The sequence below is a fragment of the Sardina pilchardus genome, chromosome 20, assembly GCF_963854185.1.
Source record: "Sardina pilchardus chromosome 20, fSarPil1.1, whole genome shotgun sequence".
Classification (NCBI taxonomy): Eukaryota; Metazoa; Chordata; class Actinopteri; order Clupeiformes; family Clupeidae; genus Sardina; species Sardina pilchardus.
The window spans coordinates 17,119,940-17,143,766 of NC_085013.1; the positions used below are offsets into that span (position 1 = coordinate 17,119,940).

General features: G+C 44.5%; 1 protein-coding gene across 2 annotated transcripts in view; it reads left to right on the forward strand.

Moving 5' to 3' along the window:
- Positions 1-5,402: 5,402 nt before the first annotated feature.
- LOC134067861 (fibrous sheath CABYR-binding protein) overlaps positions 5,403-23,827 on the forward strand; it is a 33,241-nt gene continuing 14,816 nt past the window's right edge. Inside the window, exons 1-5 of one of the 2 annotated variants that reach the window (XM_062523322.1) lie at positions 5,403-5,691; positions 14,321-14,416; positions 15,548-15,643; positions 16,712-16,876; positions 17,378-17,527. In XM_062523322.1, coding sequence (XP_062379306.1) covers positions 5,680-5,691; positions 14,321-14,416; positions 15,548-15,643; positions 16,712-16,876; positions 17,378-17,527 — 519 coding nt within the window. In that variant the 5' untranslated portion in view covers positions 5,403-5,679. Of the gene's footprint in view, positions 5,692-7,565; positions 7,647-14,320; positions 14,417-15,547; positions 15,644-16,711; positions 16,877-17,377; positions 17,528-23,827 lie in introns of those variants that run through there. The other variant, XM_062523323.1, reaches the window with a different exon arrangement.

A 23,827-nucleotide genomic window follows, 5' to 3' on the forward strand; every position in this document is an offset into this window, starting at 1 on the left:
GGTAGGCCTAGTAGTATTAGCTTGGCAGGCATATGCCAAACCTGATTCAGATCTGGCACAAATTATCACATCACATGACTGACAGCATAAAATGCAGAGAAAGGCTGCTAGTGTTTGAAAATTGGAACATCCACTCCACATAACAGTGTTATGGACTGATGCCCAGCCTTCAGGCGTATGTCTGAACATACTGTGCACTATATATAAACAGTGCAATGTACATAGCCATATACTTGCTGCAGACGCTTTCTGCATGAGCCAAAGGATCACAGCTTCTTTACATTTACCTTATTTTTCCCTTTTCCATTTCCCTTGCCTTCTCCATCCGACTCCTAAAAGAGGAGATGGGAAGGGCATTTCAGAGGTCAGACAGTCATGCCTCTATTTAGGGGCTGTAGGGCTGAGAAGTTGCTCTTACCCCTGATTCAGAGCCAGATCCCTCCTCTCCTGAGACCTCCTGAGGCTATGAACGAGAGAAATGTAATCACTCACAGCACTCACGCACTGGGTTTTATTAACTAGTATAATTGTGAGATAAAATCTCATCATATGACAAATGCTGTGTCCTGAACAGACAAGATGTCTTACCTTTGGTTCCTCTGAGAAAGAGAAGCGAAAATGTAAAATAAATGGTTTAAAAAAAAGATTATCACAAGTGTGAAAAGATATATGTAAATAAAGCATCAATAATGTCATACCATGAAGCAATATTTGATAACCTTTACCCACCTTCACTCATGTTGATCTTGCTAAGATGGGTCAATATGTACACTGCAAAATACATGCATGTTAAGCAGCGTCGAGTAAAATGTATTAGTGTCTCCACTGAAGTGTAAAACTTTTGTGTGGTTTGTGATCACAATTTATCGTCCAATCTATTGATTATAAATCTGTGAAAGCTATCAGACTTTTAAAGGGACACTTCATCGATTAGCATTAAGCTTTGTATCTTTAGAAAACCAGTCATGTTTTTGAATGGTCGTGCATCATTCTGTCAGTTTGCCTTGAGATGGGAGAAATACGGATTTCAATTAAACCCATGAATAGGACTTCCTGCTTTCAATGATGTAAAATGATGATTTTTACATCATTGAAAGCAGGAAGTCCAACATTGAAATCCGCATTTCTCCCATCTCAAGGCAAACTGACGGAATGATGCACGGCCATTCAAAAACATGACTGGTTTTCTAAAGATACAAAGCTTGATGGTAATCGGTGAAGTGTCCCTTTAAATACAAATCTCATGAACCTGTAAGCAACTGGGGAAACTTCCACTAACACAGCACAGTCAGTACTTACCCAATCCAGGAGAGTTAACTTTGTCTGCTGCAGCTGCCCAGCTCTGTACTTAATGGGTATATATAGTGATTTCACATTGGTCACACCTAGTGGAAGACAAGTAATTGGGAGTCATCTCATGTCAGAGTAAAACGACAAACATGTGAAATTAGTGACATTGTATGGGCGTGGCAAATTCCTATTGTCCCATCTGCAATTATTTTGATGAAATGATGAACAGATATCTTACCCAACCCTTAACGAAAATGTCCTGGCATGGCTGAGAGAGGAGCATAAGTGTCTGTTTTACATCAGTGTATAAAAAAGTATTTTGTCCTTGTTTTATTTTCAACAGAAGAAAGCAAATGTGTCATGAATCAGATTCTTTAAATCAACCTCTGTTTACCTTCATGCTTTGCACACTATTGGCATATAAGATTATGAAATGGTCTCTTACAATACTTCTACAAACTGCAGCCAAGCGCTCAATATTAAACAGAAGCTAACAAGTCAACAAGTGCTCAAAATGTGGGCACCCTCTTTCAACTTACCGAAACATCGGTGAATGAGGGTGCCCACTTGATAACCCCAATGACATGTTGTATAGCCTACTGTACTGCTGTTAGATTGGCCATTTGTGACCATTGGTTGACAGATTGGTGGTCAGCTTGCTTTTAGACAGAGGCTTCTTGATATGTTTTTGCCTTGGATTTTGGCACAAGGGATTTTTAACACCTACTGTATGGAAGTGGTTTAGGACTGATGCCCGATGTGTGAATGCGTATCAGAATATGTGTGTGTGTGTGTGTGTGTGTGTGTATGCTTGTGTGTGTTAGTTGCTTAGGTTTTTTTTTTTTTTTTTTTGACGGTGAAGATTGTCACAGGGCTGTGAAAAGGCCATAGCTTGGATTCCAGGCTGGACCCTCGTGGGGGCACATATCCCCTGAGTGTGGCTGCACCTTCACGATAGCTCCCCTGCCTGCCCAGCATTCTACCGGTATTTCTAAACACTTTTTATGTCTCACAAATGGCATATGTTTTACATTTATATCACCTAATCACAGTAAAAAAGATGATTTCAGCTAAAAGATATATGTGTTTTTAAAAGAAAGAATAGTGAAAGGTTTTGATCACAACACCAAATTAAATTAGTAATTGCCTGTTTGAAAAGCAGATGCACCTGTTTTGGCTGACAGGTCATGAGTTACAGTAGGGTATACAGTTGACGGGACACATTCTATTTACATCTGCTGCTAACAAACCCGAAAATCCACAGCTCATCTGAGGTAATTGTCACAGGACCATAATGAACTTCCCTGGCAGCTGACACTGACATTGCTACATGTTTGATACTGTGATATTAGCAAGCAGTGACATTTCATGGAATTCTGCATTGACCTGACCTCTTCTTGGCATGTGATTTTTTCCCTTCATATTTTATGTACCTATGTAAATCATATTGATCCTCGCCTTGCATCCCTAAATGAAATGAAAAAGTGAAAACCACAGGTATGACTGTCTCTATCCTTTTTCATATAATGACTTTTGTGCCTATTCCCAGTTTAATATCCTACACTTGGACAATTGTTTGTCTAGACAATGTCAGTTGTGTGATTTCATCATCTAATCACAGAGCACAGACATGTGCAAAAGAATGCTGCTCTAGTGATGCCAAACTAGTTTGATGAAACCAAGAATTGATGGAGGAGCTGCCCTTTGATCAAAGGCTATACAGAAACCTGCTCAACAGGTTGAATTAGACCTTCCTTTTTTCGAGACAAGACATTACCTACATCTATTCTCCTAAACTGATTTAATGTGTAACCTATCAACACAGTGGTCATTCAGAGTGGTCCGAGCAGCTATATTTACAGTAATCATCTACCCTTTTGTCCAAAGCCACTTACAACAGTGAGGAACAACATTCAAGCTACATAGGCCTAGAGATTAATACTGCAACAATACATGCTAGCCTAGGCTACTGCCTGAGGATGAGCAGCTCTGTGCACCCAGGGCAGACAGACTACATACGCCACCTATTGGCCCCACCCACCTATTGCACAGTCGGTGGTAAAATAAGTACCTTGCCACCTGTGCTGCTGGCTCGTGAAAAACTTACACGGCGACAGGGTCTGCTGCCGACAGCATGGCATCATGCGTTGAGGTTGCACGTTATTCTCCTAACCTCTGCTTTATCACTGTAAGTGCACTTTTGCCATCACGGGTGTTTTATTTTGCTAGTTTAACGGCCAGTCAATTGACATCATGTAGGCTATGTTTACAGCTTAGCAGTTGTTGGTAAAGCTAACTCATCTCTGTTGAAATTAGCCATAGGCCTACCACTAAACAAATCTATGAAAAAATAAATAAGCTAGCATCAGCTAATCACTACCAAAAAATTTGCTTGTATTAGCCAGCTCGTTTGCTTTACAGTTACATTTACAGTAATGTTAATTAAGCAACTGTCATTATTCGATCTTTTTTCGATTTTTTGTATAAAAAAAACACGTTTTCTATCACCCCTGTGAGGCTACGGCTGCATCATTCGGGGCCTTGTGGTGTGCTAATTTAATGGAAGGTCATCATTGCTAAAGGGCGAAGACCTGTGGTTTTCAAACTTTTCACAACGAGTAGCCTCAGAGATCAATTGACTCTCCTAGTAGGCCTATTTAAATATATTTTTCATCATACATACAAGTTGTTTTTTGTTGTTGTTGTTGTTGGTGGTGTTTCAAGAAAGATAAAAGCTGGTTTAAATGTAATAATTTTTCATTAGCCTATGTATTTTACATAATTTTAAGTGATTATTTTGTCTTGTTGAAAAAACATTTTGGAGACATTTTGGTACTACAACAGAGAGTCTGCGTACCAGTGGTACCCGTACCACAGTTTGAGAACCACTGGTTTAGACCATAGCGCTACTGTACATACTGTATATGGCCTAGACATTAAGAAATCTTGTGTAGGCAATGTCGATTTTATGAATTATTTACCTCCACTAACTTTGGCATAAATAAGGTGTGCCAAATGTCAGTCCTGCTTGTTTTTTTTTGTTTTTTTTTAGCATTTCCTACAAAAGTTCATTCATATGGCGTATTGATCTATCGTGGTGTAGTTCAGTCTGTCCCTAGTTAGAGACAGAATGTACAGATGACACACTTAATAGCTAGTCAATGGCGGCCCTGTTTGCTTGTGCTCTTGAAACCATCTGGGAAGAGATTCAACAATGTGAGTCACAAGCTTTCCTGACTCCTCAGGGTTTGGGCAGGGGCTTGTCCTGTGTGTGAGAGAGAGAGAGATGTTGAAGGAAGAGAGTGAGTGTGCTGGTAGCTTAGAGAGACGCCCCAGATGGAAGGCTGACTCCACACCCTGCACACAGAACTCTGGGAAATCCTCCAGACGGCTGCTTAGTGCCTCTCCATTCCTCCCCTTCCGCACCCTCCTCTCCTCCCCTTCTCCTCACACCCTTATGGGGATCCTCCCTGGCACCACACCCCCACACCCCAAGCATGGATCAGGCAGATGTCATTAAGGGTCTCCCTGGTGGAGGGTGAGATCTAGACTATTCTCATGGGCCTTGGCATTGAGTGCAAGTCTAATCTGTCACACATAGGGAAACCACCAGGCTGAAAACTGACAGAATTACGGAATTAGACTCAGATCACAGCCTTGGCTCCTTTTGGTGGATTGGATTCTGGTTTGACTGTGGTTGCTGTCAGTCTAAGTGAACATCTTAATTGCCAAATGTTCCTTTTCCCTTACAATAGATGAAGTGTAAGTGTATGCATAAGAGAGGGAGAGGGAATATAACAAATGAGAGAATGCGTGTGGGTGTATGAGTGTGTGTATATAGGGGGCGGGTGCGGAGGGGGGGGTCATCAGTGTTCAGGGAACACAGGGCAGCAATGGGAGGAGGGAAGGGGAGCCACAGAGAGGTGTGTGTGTGTGTGTGTGTGTGTGTGTGTGTGTGTGTGGTGGGGGTGGTGGGGGTGGTGGTGAGGGACTGAGGGGTAATTTTAACTGGGTGCAAGTGCTCCAGTGAGAGACCAATAGTGCTCGAGAGGGGACTGGAGTGAGAGAACTGGAGAGTGTGAGGGAGTGAGAGAGAACAGGGGGAGAGAGAGAGGAGAAGAGGGAGAGGGAGGGAGAGATTGAGGGTGAGGGGAGCAACTGAGCGAGCAGGCAGGCTAGCGAGGGAGAGGGAGTGAGAGAGGGAGAGGCAGGCAGGCTGGTGCTGTGAAATCCGTCAGCAGGGTCGCTCGCGGTGCGTTTTGTCAGACGTCTTGGCTCGGAGCCCAACTTGGCTTTTTTGTAGTCGAGGCATGATCGCAGACTCCGCGCAGTTGCCCCTGCCGCGTCGGCTGCCGTGCCTTTGGAAGGATCCCAGCTTTAGCCACTGACATGCAGAGACCCGTGAGTCCTCTCTCTCTCTCTCTCCCTCTCTCTCTCTCTGTGCCTATCTATCTCCTCTGTCTCTCTCACTCTCTCCTCTACTCGTATTTCTCCCTCCCGCTCTCCTGTCTTTCTCCTCCTCTACCCTCTCTCTCTCTCTCTCTTTCACCCTGTCTCATCAGGCTGTCATAATCTCTCACGTTTCCTCTACCTCTTGCTTTCATCGCCCCTCGTTTGTTGGCTATATCTGTTTTTCCTCCCCGGATCTGAGCAGTACAGAGCGGAGTGTGTTCCCGTTCTGCCCCTCTGTCTGAGTGCTGCTGGGGAACGCTCTAGCTGCCCGTCATTGCCTGTTGTGTGTCTGAACGCAGGGCTGCAGCCAGCCGAGGGAGAGCTGCCCGCCAGAGAGCCCCGTTAGCTCAGCGCCGGACACTGAGCATGGTGGACGGGAAGGGAGAGGGAGGGCAGAGAGCGTCCAGGCCCACCGCCAGTGGCTTTGTAGGAGGCTGTGGGGAGTGTGGTAGCCTGGGGGTGTAGCTAGCTGGTCAGGCACAGTCTAGAGTTATTCTGTTTTTTGTTGTTGTTGTCGGCAGGAGTTTGTTTTGAGCTGATATTTACTCTGCGCTTTGACTGGATGTAAGACAAGCCCATGAGCATTAGCTCAACAGGCAAACGAGATTTATTTTGGGCTGATGTCGTCATTGACAACGTGATCAAAGAGCAGCTTTTTTTAAATAGTGTTTTGTTTATGGAATACGGACTATCACACTCGGTGAGTTTCTGTGCATGTGTGAGTGTGAGAGAAAGAGAGTGAGCTTGCGTGACCTCATTCCTGTTTTTATTCCTGCCCGGCCGCTGTGGTTGTGGCCTGTTGTGTTTGGGCAGCCCATGACAACCGAGACCGCTGGGGCAGCCCTCATCTCACCACTACGCTTCCAAGAGAAGCCCAGCTTCTCCGCTCACCCTGTCAAACAGCCAAGCCCAGCCGGCAACATTCCTGTCTCCTCTCAGGCCTGCTGCTGCTGCTGCTGCCCTTTCCTGCTTCTTTATCTGTCATCTGTCGTTTTATTCAGGCAGTTTTTCAAACAGCAGTGCAGTGAGGGGCCGAATATTCCTTGTTCTGCTGGGTTGAAGAGAGCTGTGTTTGTTTGAAACCTGCATTTTTTTTGCTCTTGATTATGTGCTGTTAAGCTTCAAACGTCAATCTGTCCTGGTATGCTAAGAAAACCAGGAATGCTGAGAATCTTAAGTGAGTTACTGATGGCAAGTACACTCAGGCAAGGCAAGTACATTGAGATGGACATGTTATACCCTCCCTCCCCCCCATGTTGAAAATGTAAGATCCTCATTAACAAAACAAAATCACCCTGTTCCCCCCCCCACTCAACCATTGAAAGTAGAACAAAGTGGCTAGGCAGACCCTAAAATAGGAATGTTTCCCAGATTGCGGAGGGGAAGGAAGAATTCCGGGGTGGGGGAGTGATTCCAGAGTCCGTGGGCTGGCACTCCATTCTTCCCATCCCGTGTCGCAGTGGCGCTGCCCGGGAGGGTTCCGTGCGCGTGGACCCGGCTGCTCGGCCTGCTACGAGACACAGAGGGAATGCTGTGACTCATTGTTCTGCTTTCAGCGGAATGTCACATGGAGTGGCTAGGATCCTCTTTTCCCCCCGGTCAGTCGTCACTGAGGGTGACTGGCATCTGCCGCAGAGCCTCTTTCTCTCTCTCTCTCTCTCTCTCTGTCTCTCTCTCTCTCTCTCTCGTCTGTCTGCCCCCTCTCCTCGCCACTCTTTTGTTTATCCTAGTAGGCTACCTTTTCTCCATCTTGTCCGAGCACTCTTCATATGTTGTTGTTTTTTTTACCTTTCCATTTCCCCTGCTGCCTTCGCTCTGCCTCCAGTCTCCCTCTCCCCTTGCCATTGACAGACTGGTGAACGAAGTGGGCATTTTGCCCTGTTTTTCATGCCAGGCTGAGCAGGGTGAGGGAACTGCGTATGCCGCCTGGCGCCTCTACCATGCTGATTCTGCAGCCCCCACACCTCCTCTCTCTCTCACACACACACACACACACACACACATACTCGCGCATTCACTCGCTCTCTGGCCAGCCTGTGTTGTGCTGAATGCTGCTCTGGTTTCCTTGAGAAATTCCCACGTCAGAAATATTTTTTAATCTGCTACACACAGAGTTGTAGGTGTCTAGGGGGCACACTCTCTGTCAGTACGTTTACACAACACTTGAATAAAAATAGTAAATTAGTCTGACTAAAACCAGACTTAAAATTCAAGTCAACATGTTAGGCTGATTGAAATTGAACAAAAGCGTACTTCATACAGTTGGACTAACACACCCAGATGATGTGATTGAAAGTCGAATAACTCCTGTGTGTATACGCTCCATCGGACTAGATTTTCACTACGCACTCTGCGCATGCTTGCCTCGGGATAACAACAGTCGGCACCGACGTGGATGTCTTCAGCCTTTTTAGCTCAATGTTCGTGTGCACAAATTCTGATATACATGTGCTTCTGTTAGCTTTGTGATCTCAAAGGCAAGTACCTACTGTAGATAGTTAAGTTCGATTTGTTTTTGTGTGAGCGCACATGCACACGCACATGCACGCTCACACAAAAACAAATCTGGCTGTGTTTATGTTTGTCTGTGTTGTGTCTGAAATTGTAATGTTTGTGTTTATATTTATGTATTCTCGTCTGTGGGGGCCTGAGAGTGAGAACATAGTGTGTGTGTGTGTGTCTGAGAGGGGTATGAAGTGTGTTGCCATGTAGAGGAGGAAGGGTTCAAAGTGCACAGATGAAAAGCTCCTGGCGTATCTCGCGTCCGAATTTTAAGCCGCAGGAAAAGCACGCAGGAGTTGATCTGACAGCCCCTGTGTGGGGTCCACTTTGAAGGCCTGCGTCGGCGCTAAACGAGCAACGCCCCATGCGTGGGAGTGAGCGCGGTGAGAGCGAAAGTGCGCTGGAGCCAGTAGCGTTTTTGGCAGGGACCATGCTCACTGGGGTGTTTGTGTGTTGTCTGTGTTGTGTTGTGTGTATGTGTGTGTGTGTGTGTGTGTGTGTGTTTGTATGTGTGTGTAGGGTGCATTTGCCTTTGAATAGGTATTCACTGGGGGGAGGCCTCAGCGAGGTCAAGTTCTTCCTCACTCGTGTAAACACAGCTCCAGCCTTCTTTCTCACTTTCTCTATCTCACTCTCTCTCTCTCTCTCATTCTCACTCTCCCTCTCCCTTTTTCTTCCACTCTTTTTACATTCTCCTGACTTTTTTGCTCTCTCCCTCTCCCTCTCTCTTGTCCATTCTGTTCCTCACATCCTTGCTCTCTCTTGCTCTTCTCTTGTTTTCTCTTTCTCTCACTTTCTCTCCCTTTAGGCTCAATAAAGGAGACTAATGGAGGTTCCTTTGTCTGTTGTTCACCACTTCTCTTTCTCTTCGTGTGTGTGTGTGTGTGTGTGTGTGTGTGTGTGCTGATTTACTACATACACGTTCAGAAAACAGGTCCTATATTTCAGTGCTGTCCATGCTTTGAAGCAGTTTAGTGACAGTTTAGCTAGTTTAAACAAAGTCTCTTCTCTTGAATGCTGAAGCGTTGCTGGACTTAAAAAACATTTCGCATTTCAGCTTTGAGTTCCTGACTGTCAGTGAGAAGTTTGAGAGTATGGGGCTGTGAGTGACCCACCACAACACAACTACTGACACATCACAGTGATGATTCCCTAACACTTCAAAAGACTCCAGAAAGCCACAAACACACCATGTGGTAGAACTGTGTGTTGGCGCTGAATGTTTAAGTGCAGAGAGTGGGAAACAATTCTAACTTGTTCGTAAATGAAATCACCACTCAGCTGTAGCATTGAGGTATTCAGCCTTTTATGTGCTCTCCCATTTGGGTCACAAATCCAATGTGTTCAGATGACTTCAGAGCCTCTTTGATAGATGTGCTATTCTGAGGGAGGTGGAAGGCTAGACAGGTGGGGTGGGAACAGTCCTGAGATGAGGAGACTGGAAGAACTGAGGCCAACTGAACACATACTGGAGTCTTCTGGGCCTTGTCAGAGTCAGACGTGCCATTCCAACCTCCCTGAATCCTTTACACACACCCACACTCTCTCACTTTCTCCCTCTCTGTCTCTGTCTCACACACACACACACACACACCATGCGTGCAGCCATTTAAAGTAACAGCATTACTCAGACATGCCTGTCCTATAATAGGGAACTCCCTGTAGGGATAAGAGCGGCTGCCTGGCCTGCAGCAGGATGGGTCCTGAGTCCAGCCTGCCAGCCTGCCCCTCTGGATGTCCCATCAGAACAGCCCCACCGTGTAGTCAGCCATGCAGTGGAGCCCTGCTAAGAAAAGATCATGAGAGACTAAATGCGTTCAGAATATTCACTTTAATATCACCGCTCTGACACCTTAACCGCCTTGAGCTGTTGGGTGCCACTTTGCTGTTCTTTGATTGATTTGTGGGTGCACTGGGTTGAGCTCATTCTCTAATGGCTGTGTTTGACTGCAGGCTCTTAAAGCAGAACACACTTTAAGAAGAAGCTCACTTTATTTTCCTGTCGGTCTAATTCCAGACAGGGAGAGAGCAACTTCTAGAAACTTTTGAAAGATTCTTCATCAGCTGATGTCCATAGACGTTGTGCAATGATGCTTCTACTCAGAAAAGTGTGATGATGAGTTCTGTGTAAAAAGCTTAGTGTGACTTCAGTGAGTATCAGATGTGCAGTGACTGGCATGACCTCTACTGCACTGTAGAGGACCTGCAGAACCTTGGGCTGTTCAGCGAACGCTGACAGAGGCATGCTTTGTTTCTAAATATGAGCTGTTACCATGGTGTGAGTGTTGTTTCACATGTTATATGTCCATGTGTGTGTTTGTGTACTGTTTGTGTTTTGTACCGTGTGTGTATGTGTGTGTGTGTGTGTGTGTGTGTGTCTGTGTGAGAAATGGCTTTTTTCACGACACTGTGACAGTGCGTGCTCTGCCCCTTCACAGTGACTTTGCTGATGGCCAAATGCCTCGGATGCTCGAGTCTCACGTTCCCCCCGTGTGACACTGACCACACTAATGTCCTGCCCATGTGTTAGACGCTCACTACATAGCACTGCTGTTGGAAAGTCACGGGGCTCTTGGACTCTGCATACACACCCACACCCACAGACACGGACACACACACACACACACACACACCCACACACAGTCAAGTCTGGAAGAAACTGGAGAGTGACTGACTAGCCTGGTTAACATAGTCAGGGTGATTAAATCAGGAGAGCAGATATCTTGTGATGTCAATACGTCAATATTCAGGGATTTTGGTCATGTGAAGATATGGCCACTCTGATTACATTTGCGTTTGTTTAACACTTCATGTTGATGTGGGTGAAGGATATGTGGTCAGTGAATGTCCACCTTGTGCATGGTGAAATTCTGGTCAGTTTGAGCGGTCTGGTCGGTTTTACAGCACCGCATCAAAGGTGATTCAGCTAATTGAGTTCAAAGGCTGGAACTTGCAGTTTTAGATTTTTTTTTCTCATTATTGGGCTATCGCAAAGTTGTGAAGGGCCATTGTAATGATGGAAAGCTTAACATCTCTTCCAAAGTTGTATATTCAAAGGGCAGTGATGTGTGGGAGGTATCACACTGTTATGGTGATTCGGCCTGTGCCACTTGAATTGTCCTGAAGGCTGTCCTGGCTGTTTTGTTCTCTGCTTCATCTCCGTTTGATAAGGATAAACGAGTCTGTATGCAGGAAAAAAAGCATGTGTCCTAGATTGCAGATACTAATTTAATTAATATTATACACTATATATTTCACAGCAGATAACACACTTAAAAACTGCAGATTCATTAGCAGAACATGACCTATATTTTCTGGAGAGTGATAACAGGCATAATGTACTGAAGCTGCTGACATGAGCTCCATCATCTTAAATGATTGCTAGTCGCTGTCTTAAGATCATTAATACTGGTCATTAATACTGTCTGCACTGGTCATTAATGCCTGTGTCACAGGCATATGAAAGAAGTCTGTTTGAAGACCTGTGAGCCTTGTATACCAGAACAATGGAATGCTGGGCATTTTAGACATATTGCACATGAAGACCAGATGTTGGCATTGTTAACGCATGCAATATTACTGCTGATGAATTTGGGATTGGTAGTTACTGTAGGTGCTTAGTTAGACGCATCTTCTCAGTATTTGTTTGAAGTACTAGAATAAATCTAAATTCAGCTTAATTCACATTGAATACCCAAGGTAAGAGGATATCACACACACCCTTGTGGACAACTTAGCCAGTTCTGGTCATATCAAACAAACGAACGTGCTAACATTTCAGCCAAAGCCTAGTTGTCCTCATCTGATTGCCTTTGTCTTTTATGGAGTTTTCAAACATTCAGTTTGATGGCTAAAGAATTTATGAATTGTTTTGTCTCTTGCAGCTGCAGCTCTGAAGCATGCTCAAAGTATCTTTATTCAGTGGGCAGAACATTTTATATCAAAGCCTAAAAAGATACGAATATTTCATTTCAGCTCATTGAATCTGATAATGAGGTAATATTTAACAGTTTTGTTGAAGTTGCCATGGTAGTTGATGATAATTACCTCTGCCAAGGACATCGGGGACCGGCGTTTGTTTCAGGGAAGGTCAGACATGACCCAAGGAAGAAACGATTACATTTTGGGAGTGATTCGTAACACTGTCGGGATTCCGGAGCCATTTATGTGTTTCGCTTAGTGGTGTGATGGCATGGTATGGCCACGTGGTGGCGATCTGAATAGTTTAGGTTCAAATGTATGACAACCTAGGAAGAACAATACAGGCGGATGTCTGTGCTCTCTGAGTGCTCTCTGAGTGCTTTTCTAGCATATTATCACTTAAGTGAGGCTCAATTAATTAAGGGTATTTGATGAGTTATGGTTTGTGTATGTATGGTTTTGTTTATTATTAGCACTTTGGTCAACTGTTATATTTGCAGGATATACTATCCTTAATGTAGCCATACAAGATTTCTATAACTATTTACTGTTGTAAATATTGTATTGTTTTATTTGTAAATCGCGTTGGACAATAGGGTGTGCTAAAATGCATAAACATAAAAGGGATAAATCCCTGTGCACATGCTGTCCTCAGGACCCATGTGCTGGTGATGTGTAGGGATATCAGGGTTGAACAAGTAGAGATTATCATTGCACACTGATCTGACGTCAGCATTTTATTATTGGGAGTGAACAATGTATTCTGCCGTTTGGCTTCCTCAGTTTCTGGTGATGGAGTTTGGATGGAGTTTTAATTTGGTGATCCTTTTCGTCACTAGATAATCTTTTCAATCTTTCAAGCTAACCATATGTTCTTAATTATATAATCAGGATGGATCTTGAATGCTTGACTTTTTATTGTTGATAGTTTTTCATAGATTGTGTTTGTGCTGCAAAACTTTGGTATGTAAAATGGAGTTGTACATGGTGTACTGTGGGTCGTGTGACACCACAACTGTCTATTTCACCTGTGGTTGTTGTCATCCAAAATCAACCTGAGGAAGGCAAACAGCGAAACTCATTGTTTGCTCCCAAAATAAATCTTGACTTCAGTGTGCCGTCATAATCTCTACTTTATAAACATAAGCATGCAGATCTTTTCTCGATCTATGTAGTCATTTATTGTTGCTCATATATCTCTATGAATTTGTTTTAAATCAAAAGCTGACAGACGTGCAGGAATAGGAGGAACTTTTCAATTTGGCAGCTTGGCCCAATGATGGTAGCCTGACGAGCCAGACCCACATCAAGATGTAGGGTCTGGACACTCACCGTAGACAGGGCTCAATCGGAGGGGTGGGATAAACAGTTGTCTTTCAAATTCCCTCCCCGCAATAGGATAACGCTAAACGAATCATCTTCTTGTTTTCAAGTAGCAGGATGCGTAACCTTCCCTCTCCACGCAATAGGATAACGCTAAGCGAATCATCTTCTTGTTTTCAAATAACAGGATTCGTTACCGTCGCAACTTCTGGTCGCATGTCAGTCACCATTATGTTAAGCCCACCCACTGACTCTATACATGCTGTGATTGGCCCGCTTTTTATTTTCCATTTCTCAGCTCCTTGCTCTACTGAGCGTTGCTAGACTGCCCCGCCAGCCAAATTACATTTGCTGCCGCTAGGGGCGTCTAGATTTCTAGGCTACAATGATGGCACATTCCGACTGAAAACACTTCTCTGTGGGATGCACCTCTGGTTCCTAGGAGAGAGGATGCACTGTCTCTTTGCTCCTGTGGCCATAGTGCTCTGGGGGGTTCAAGTTCATGTTCACGCTGTAGGGCTCTGTAAATAATATATATTTACGGCACCAAATAAAATAATAATAATAATAATAAGCTTTATTTGTGTAACACCTTTTAAACACAGAATGCAGCTCGGAATGCTTTATATTTGGAACATTTAACAAAATAATAGAGAAGAAAATAACAGTTGTAATAATAATAATAAGAAAAATATATTTTGAGGCTAATGCAGCAAGTTGTTGTGATAGTATACAGACGTTTAAGGAACAAAACGACTGGAAAGCTGGCAGCTTTAACCTTTAACCCCTAAATAGATTTGAACTGAATTGGTGTTTTGTTGTGGCTCTGCAGAATCCCACAGACATGATGAAGCAGAAGGACGAGGAGCTCGACAAAAAGATTGAGGCTCTGAGAAGGAAGAATGAGGCTCTCATGAAAAGATACCAGGTGGGTGGCAGAGCTTTCTCTCTTGATCTCTTGATCTCTCCATCTCTCATCATCTTTTTGTTCCCCTGTTTCTCTGTATCTTTTTTGACTCGCTCACTCACTGGTCTGCTTTGTCTCACTTTCTTTCTCACTTCTGTGTACCTTGTCACATACTCTACCCTCCCATCCTCCCATCTCAAACCCAGTCCATCTCTGTTTTCATCTTAGGGATTCCCTATCTTACATTGTAAATATCTTCATTTCGGCCATTAATCCACAGCGTTGTTTATGGCAGTGCAGACAGGGCAGCTTTAATTTTTCAGGCAATCACGTGTTTAATCAAGTGTTCTGATTGTGAGAAGACACTCACTGATGATGAAGATGCTCCAGATAAGATGGGTTGCCTAATATCTATGGGGCCGTGCGATGCACACTCTCAGCAGCGCTGCTGCTCAAAGGGTTGCTGTGTGCATCCTCACCTTTACTCTACCACTTGAGCTCCAGGAGCATGTCAGGAAGGAATAGCACTTTCTCCCACCTGCTGTTGTACATCACTGTAGTCCCATATCTGTTCCCCTGACTACTCTACAGACCCTTTCAACGGCATAATCAAACATGTGTAAGGTATTTCTGGTGGCACAGAAAACAACATGGAGTCAGTGGTAATTTGGGGTTTTGAACATTTAAACTGGAGACTCTGTAGGAACAGATTGAAAGGGTCTATATTTCAGACTTTCACATTTCCAATTCCAAATTTAAAGCTGGAGTAGGTGGATTTGCCCCATGGTTCAGAAATAGGAACAAAATGGCGTTCCATCGTACTTTTAGTAGTAGGATGTCAGAAAATCTTGACTCCCATGTCTGGAATGGAACTGAGATTTTAAGGTACTGTTTTAGGGTACTGTTAAAACAATCACAATTGATGTTACCTGCAACCAGCAGCTGATGCAGCCAGGCAGCTACAGTGCTATGCTCTGGGGGCATGTCCTTGAGCCCCCATGTACTCTGCATGCCCACAGTACATACAGTACATTCCACAGAGTGAGGCTCTGGACTCACCTGATTTGTCCTTTAAGTGGGAAGTGGGTGTTCTGAGTTGAGTGGATCACAGCATTAGCTGCTACTCATCATGTTGTTGCCCTGCTCTCTCAGGAGGTGGAGGAGGATAAGAAGATGGCCGAGCAGGAGGGCATGGCTCCACAGAGCCGCAAGTCAGAGGAGCTCTCCATCACCATCAATAAGACCACAGTGAGTGTGTGTGTGTATGTGTATGGAGGCTGTAGAGGTCAGCATACTGTATGAAATAACCATGAACTAATATGTCGATCGAATGCTTGTTAGATGAAAAGGCCTATTTTTGTTGTTGTTCATTAGTCGGTAGATGTTGCTTTTGGTAGAATTTGTCTTTTTTAGAAATGACTTGGCTGTTATCTTGCTTATGATGATGCTTAGGATAACGCTGACTCATATGGATTAAGCTCCCCTTGTCAATGTGGTTAATGCAGGTGGCAAGCAGAAGCAAGTAGACAAATAGATAGATACAAAATGTGACGTTCCACGGCAAAACCAGTCGCTTGTCGCAACAGGCGTTTCTGAGAAAAATGGCCATTTATGTCACTTGTGCTAACATCGTGGATTTCTTTTTGTAAGTGTTTTGAAACAGTGGGAGGTCTACACTGTACGGCCATGAATACATTTCGCCGAAAAACTGACCTTTTGTAGTCTAAAAACGTGAGTTTGTTGAGGTGAGAAAGTTAGAGGAAGCAGGAAGTTAGAGGCGTCTCGTTTTTGCCGCTCTATTCCAATATTTACGGTAAATGCATTCATTGACAACCACCAAGCCATCCGCATGCTGTGTCGTTGATACCAGTACCGTAAATCTTGTAATAGCGGCGACCTTACAAAGCGTTCGTGAGTGTTGAGCCGACGGTTAACTTCAGAGGCAGATTTCTCCGTTTTTCTATTGGCATGACAGGATGAACTCAACTCCTTTGAATGTTTATATTTCAGTAATATGACGTTCAATTCATTAGATATAGGTATCGTTTTGAAGGTTGATTATGCCCCTTCCTGAAAACGTAATAACTTTGATTTTGAAAATTTGGACATTGTGACTGATTTCGCCCGTGGAAGGTCACAAATGTATGTTTTTTTCCATGTGCTGTAATTCCACTGCTCTGGATGCTAGGTATTGAAAAGCTTTTCCTCTATTTTCCTCTCTTCCTCTTTTCTTCATTTTTCTCTCCCTCTCTCTCTGTCACTCCTTTGTTTCTCTCTCCCTCCCTTCTCTCTGCTCATCCATCTTCCATCCTGAAGCAGGAGCCGCGGATGGTCCAGAAGAAAGCTGGGTCCGGCGGGAGCTCCCCCCAGGACAAGAGCCCCAGAGGCGGGGGAGAGGTGGCCGACGGAGGCCCCACCCAGTTCAGCATGGGCCGGGGCAAGAGACGCCAGCTCTTTGTCACCATGGTGGGCAACAACAAGGTGAGGAGATCCGGCCATTACCTGGGTAACTAATGCTGCCTACTGCTACATATAGCAGGGATGCACTAAAAACCCAGTACTCACATTTCATTATGATCATTGTGTCATTTTAATGCAATATGCTGGTTATCCTAAAATGTAGATTTTGGAATGTATTGTGATTTTTTTTTTTATATACAGTAGTTTGTTGTACCGACATCATATCACCTGCAGGCAGAACACAATAAAATTGTACTTTGTGTGACAGTGCCTCTTGAGCGTGGCATTAAACAAGCTGTGTTTACACCATTGAAGAATCAAACTCAAAAACACTGAATCTGAGCATTTCAACTTTTCTCTGGATCTGGAGACAAAAGCTCAAAAGATGTGTGTGTGTGTGTGTGTGTGTGTGTGTGTGTGTGTGTGTGTGTGTGTGTGTGTGTGTGTGTGTGTGTGTGTGTGTGTGTGTGTGTGTGTGTGTGTGTGTGTGTGTGTGTGTGTGTGTGTGTGCTGGCTCCTCAGGGTACCCGCGTGGTGAGTGAATCAGCGGAGCTCACCCCGAGGCCTGGAGGGAGAAAGAGCAGCGCTGAGGATGAGGACGATAACCGAGTCACCGAGTCGTCCAGGAGAGGAAGACACAGCCAGTCTCGCAAGAGGACCTCCCAGACCCAGGTCTCTCCTCTCTCTCTCTCTCTCTCTCTCTCTCTCTCTTGCACACATAGCGAAACATAAACACCTGTATGTGTGTGTACATAGAGATGGGGAACAGACACTAATTCCCAAACTCATACACTGAAAGACACTTCACACAACGCCCAGATATGCAAACACACAAAGATAAACATGCCGTGGAGTCACATACACACACACACACACACACACACGCGCGCGTGTGCGCAGCACACTCTCTCACACAAGCTATGCTGACATTCCCACGCTATCCTGTGTGAGTTTATATGGAGTGCAGTGTATTCCCATAGCAGGAAGTCTTGACATAAATCAGCATGATGTGATGTGATGTGATGTGATGCCTATTCATGAGTGGACAGACTGGAGTAGCCAGACACCTCAGCAGGCACACACACACACACACACTCATGCACACTCTCATGCACTGTCTGTTTGCTGTTTGTCTCACTCTTTATCATAAGTCTCCTCCACTGCTCTCTGTCTCAGTCTGTTTTCTCACTCACTCACTCACGTCTCCTCGTACAGCGTCTGGTCTGTCTACTCCTTCTCTAGTCTCCCCCACTTCTCACTACTCCCTCACTCCTTCAACCCCTCACCCTTGTCTCATTCCCACCCTGCGCTGTCTAGTTTCTCTCTCTCTCTCTCTCTCTCTCTCGCTCTCTTTCTCTCTCTAGTCACAGTGTGTCTTTCCACTAAATCTATAAATCAGATTACGAAATGTTTTATTGGCATGAAAAATGGACATGTCATTACATACAGGACAGCATTCTCTCCATTCTCTTCCTCTTCCACTCTTCTTCCTCTTCTTACCTGCCCCCTTGTTCCCTTTTTCCCCACTGTCTCAACACACTCTCGCTCTCTCTCTTTCCCTCTCTCTCTCCCTCTCTCTCTCCCTCTCTCTCCCTCTCTCTGCCCTTCCCCTGTGCCCCGCTCCCTCTCTGTTGTCTGCCCTCCTCCTCCTCCTCCTCCTCTCCTCTCCTCCTCTGTCTGAGTTCTCCACCCCGCTGCCTTGTTTTGCATAAGTGGTAGACAGGCACAAGGGGAGGCCCCTCCTCTGTTCTCCCCACACACACTGGCCACAGGTCAGGAGGCGGGAGCACTCCATTGATTGATAAGGGATTTCTAGGATGACTTTTCAATTGACATTTTGGACTAATGTCAATTGAAAAGCATCTCATTAGGCCAACTGTGTGTGTTTACATGCACATGTGAGGTTACGCGTATATCTGTATGTGTGTGTGGGCATATTTGATGCAGATTAGGGCGCATTTTCATATTCAATTTAGGCAAACTCTCGTCAATCATGCAAATCCCAGTTAAATCACTCGTTGCTTATCCTGTCCTCTTTCTGCCTGGCTCATGACCTGGCTGGCTCATGCTACATCTGTCTGTCTCTCTCCCTGTAGTTCTAACAGTCCAAATGATTTGTCCTTGTGTTTCCTCATGTATACCTATTTGTATGTCTATTGACTTGTCCATGTATTTAGCAAACTGTGACTGTGTGTCGGTTTGTCTGCTTGTGCTTGTCCTTGCTCTACAGGATATCTATGTACACTAAGGCAGCTATGTACAGTATACATGTCATGTCATTTAGGAAGAGAAGCTGGCTTAGTAGTAAGAGGTGATATTTGGCTCGGTGTCGCATGTGCCATGTGCTTACATAACTGGGAGTGCTGGAGGGGTTGTTGTTGCCCCATTGGTGGTCGTCATGGTGCAGTCCCTCTGTGTGCCATGTGTCAGGGGAGCAGCCAGCCCTGCCCAGCCCAGGGAACAGCTGTCCTCCCAGCTCCCAGCTCTCAGCTCTGGGGGTGGGACTTGGCATGCACCACCAGTCGAGATTGCTCTGGAATGCCACACTGCCCAGTCAGCAGGGTCATATGTACGTACAGTACACACACACACACACACACACACACACACACACACACACACACACGAACTGAGTTGCAACAAACGCATAAAATGCATTTTTTGTTTATTTTGATTGATTGATTTATTTATTAGTTAATGGAAATAACTGCATTAATGTAGGACCCTTCAACCACTTAATCCTTTAATACCTGTGTTTCATTCTGACCTATTGCCACAGGTGTGTAAAATCAAGCTCCTAGTCCTGCAGTCTACATTTGTGAAATAATGGGTCATTCTTAAGACCTCGGTGAATTCAAGCATGGTATCGCATAGGGTCCAAAAAGACATGGTTGGGTGAGTTTGGTGTGGACCTGACCTGCCCAGAGCCATCCCTAAACTGTTCCCAGAAATTTAGGAGGTTCAAGATACTTAAATTTGACCATTTATGTAAAAAAACATATAGGAATTTGTTTCAGCAATTACAGTGTGTGTTTTCTTCAAATACAGTACATATACTGTAGGAGCATGGTTCAGAGTTCCTTTCACTGGAACTAAGGGACCAAACCCAGCTCAGGGATGGCCCCTTCCTGTTCCAACATGACTGTGCACCAGTGCACAAAGCAAAGTCCATAAAGACATGGATGAAATAGAAGTTGCAAACGTACCACGGGCGCAGTGATAGCTGAAAATAGTCCCCATAGGCAACAAGCAGTAGTAGTGCGTGATATCACTGCGCCCATGGTACGTTTGCAACTTCCCTTGATTTATTACACCAGATGAGAGTGTAGTTCCATGTCAAATCAGCCTAGAAAAGCACCAGGTTTCTTTTCAGTTGGTCTTATTGCACTTTCTAACTTGAAAAGAGACACTTTTTAAATGGGATAATTACCGGAAATCTTAGTCACTTTTAAGCATGATGCTAGCAGGCAAGATGTTACTGGTCTAATCCGATTCAATGATCTATGCTAGGCTGAAGCTAAAAGTTGTATCGCCAGACTCATAGAATGGCTGGATGACCGGAAAAAGGTAAATATCAATTGTTTTGCTCGAGGGGAGGTGGAAAATGAGCTTACGGTATTTCCAAAAATAGCGGAATATCCCTTTAACACCTGCTTTTACAAGGTGGAAATAATTAGGCGCAAAATAGACCTGCGCTTTCATGGGCAGTTTTTTAGTACATACATAATTAGGCGCATTTTATGCTTCTCCTCCCATCTTTTTACACGAACCTCCTACTCTTACCTGACAGTCCCATAAATCCATATGCATGAGACGGAAAAGCGCAATTTGACTTTCTCAGCTCCCGCGACAGGCAGTCTGCGTCTTCACCTCATTGCGGCCTGTATGCACACTAAAGGCTTATTTCTTGTGCGTGCAGGTATATGAGTGAATAAGTGAAGTCTGTGTAGTATAGGCTTTGGATGTGAGCACACCAAAGGCTTATTTCTTGTGCGTGCATGAATATGAGTGAATAAGTGAAGTCTGTGTAGTATAGGCTTTGGATGTGAGCATCTGCTTTTGTTGCACAAGCGTGGGTGCCTTGTGATCTTTGCTGTTTGATGAGGTGTTGGAACTGTTTTTTCCTTCCCAGCTAAGCGTTGTTAACATGGTCCAGGTCAGGCAGGGTTGCATGCTGAGTCTGAAATGAAATAACTGTACCCGCTTAGATCTGCACTGTTCTAAGGAAAGCTCATTCAATCTTAACACTTTTTACTTAACAAAGACTTATCATCTGTGATGAGTTATTTGTTTGTGTGTGTTTGTGTGTGTGTGTGTGTGTGTGTGTGTTTGGATATTGGCATGAATTAATTTGGTGTTTGTCTTTACTATATGTTTGTATATGTATGTATGCATATATTCTGTGGCTGAGAGATCCTGTAACTGTGCGTTCAGACCAAGACCGTCAAAAGCACCAAGAGCACCGGAAATCATTCATTTTCTATGGAGAGTCGGCGTTACCGGCGTCAAAAGCGTTCTGGGCGTGAGCGTGGCTTCATGAGCTTCACGGGCGTCAAAAAAAAGTTGAACCTCAGTTAACTTTATGGTAATGAGCTATGACACGGTTCGGCGTCAACTAATCAGAATGTCAAACTCGCAGGATTGCTGCTTGTGGTTTGTTCAAATGTTTCACGGCTTTGACGCTTTCGGCGCCGAACTGGGTTGAGCGTCGGGCTATGAGCTTCACCAGCGACTTTGACGCTTTTGACGGTTTTGGTCTGAACGCACAGTAACCCTAGCAGAATGTGTGTCGTCCTGGATGAACTCCACTGTCATGGCTGCCGTGCCGCAGGGCTCAGTTGAGATGCAGTCGCACTGAGATCACAGCAGCTGTCATTGGAGAGCAGAGCAACTGTGCATCCACTGGGTAGCACTTAATAGACCAACACCCCTCATCCGAAATGTAGCTTTCTAGAACTCTCTATATTATTTCTCTATTTTTCTTCATCCGTGTCCTATTCTCTCTCTCTCTCTCTGTCTCTTTCTCTCTATCTGTCCCTCGCTTCCTCTCTGTCCCTCTCTTCTTTGGCATATTGTTTCCCAGCCCAATGAAAAGAATGATTTAATCTAATTAACATTTGGCTGTTCTGGGCTCTGAATGGACTCATTATGCTGCAGACCAGAGTGCGGTGGCACACAGCCAGAGCTGCTCAGTAGAGACAGAAGAGGAGACGACAAGGAGAGATGGAGGGGGACTGTGTGTGTGTGTGTGTGTGTGTGTGTGTGTGTGTGTGTGTGTGTGTGTGTGTGTGTTTGTGTGTGTCCTTGCGCACATGCACACATGAGGGTGTGTGTGTTCATGCGCACATGAGTCAGTGTGTGTGTTTGTATATGTGTGTGTGTGTGTTGGTGTTGGGGTCTTTGTGCTGCTCCCAGTGTGTGGCAGTAGAGGTGTTGTAAATCCTACAGTGACACTGGGTTTGTCTGCTACCTCCACACACCCACAGCCATAAAGTTGAGCAGACAATGTGCCATTTTGGCTCGAGTCAGTTGGACCTGACAAACTTTAGAATGCCCGTCTTATTTCTTGTGCAGTTTGAGCCGGGTCATGACACCCGACTAGAAGACATAAAAATCAGCGCTCTAAACTCGGATCCAATCAGGTTCCATATCTGGCATGTCAGAAATTCTGCCAGCAATCCCTGCCATTTGAAATGTATTGTGTGAGCTCCCATGTTGAGCGTGACATCACACTTCCTGCCTTAACAATGCCAACCCCACTCTCTTTCTGCCACCCTCACCACCAGCCAAATTCCTAGTACGGTGTTGATCTGTGCAACTTTACAAGAGAGTGGATGAGACATACAGCACTGTAGCACAAACATGTCCTACCCACAGCATAGTGGGCCCCCTCCTGCAGTACAGAGCAGCCACATTTGAGCATCTCTCACAGTGAGGATGCTGCTCATTAAAAGAACGCAATGGCATTTGAAAGAGCACGAACGATCAAACCCTGGACCCGTGATGGAATTACGTGTATTGAGTCCTTTTTGACCGTTTTAACATTAGAAACTTTCCTACCATTTGTAAAGTTTGGAGTTACCTAAAAATCTCTCATTAATGTTTTCATCATTGATGTTGTAAATGTGAATAATTTTGGAATGTAGGAAGAAATGGCTGATCATAAGTACCGGTATACAGATGCCCATTATCAGCAATCGTTCATCCAATGTTTGAAACGCACATTCTACTAATCTGATGTAATTTTAAAAGGCTAAGTGAGAAAACACTAGAGAACTCTTTTGTAATTATGTAAGCACATAATGTAATCTGAAAACTGCTGCTCTGATTTAAAAATACAATACAACTGATCTCAGCTGGTATTCTGTCTAGAACAGAATGGAGCGGAATGGACATTTCTAAGTGACCCCAAAGGCAGTGTATAGGGTGTTCCAGTCATAACTACCAGTAATTCACTATGCTACCTGCTGACAGACTGCACATAGTTCACCATTTCAAACATAGGTGTTTTGTCCAGAGCTATTTGCTACAGCTTTGGCATTTGTGTTCCATTGCCTATTTTCAGAATGTACTGCCTATTGTGTCAGTTAGGCAAAACTCTATCTATGGACCCACATTTTTTAAACAATTAGTTTTATTTTCACACTAGTATTTTTTAATGAAGACATTATTTTATTCCTGACAATTGTTGTGGGGGGTAGAGGGGCTATTTGGTCCTGAGATTTGTTTCCTACACTGGGAAACCTAGTTGGTGACTGCTCTCACTGTCTCTTTCAGACTGTCAAACTGAGAGGATTTAGCATATCAAGCACAACTATGTAAATCAGCAGTCTATGCATGCATGGACTCTCCTCCTGCCCCCTGCCGAGAGGAAAACAATAACTCCTGAGCCTGAGCAGTGGGAGGGAGTCGCTAGTGTGCTGCTGGATTTTTGTATAGCCTCTGTGCAGTAACCAGTTTATCCATTGGAGG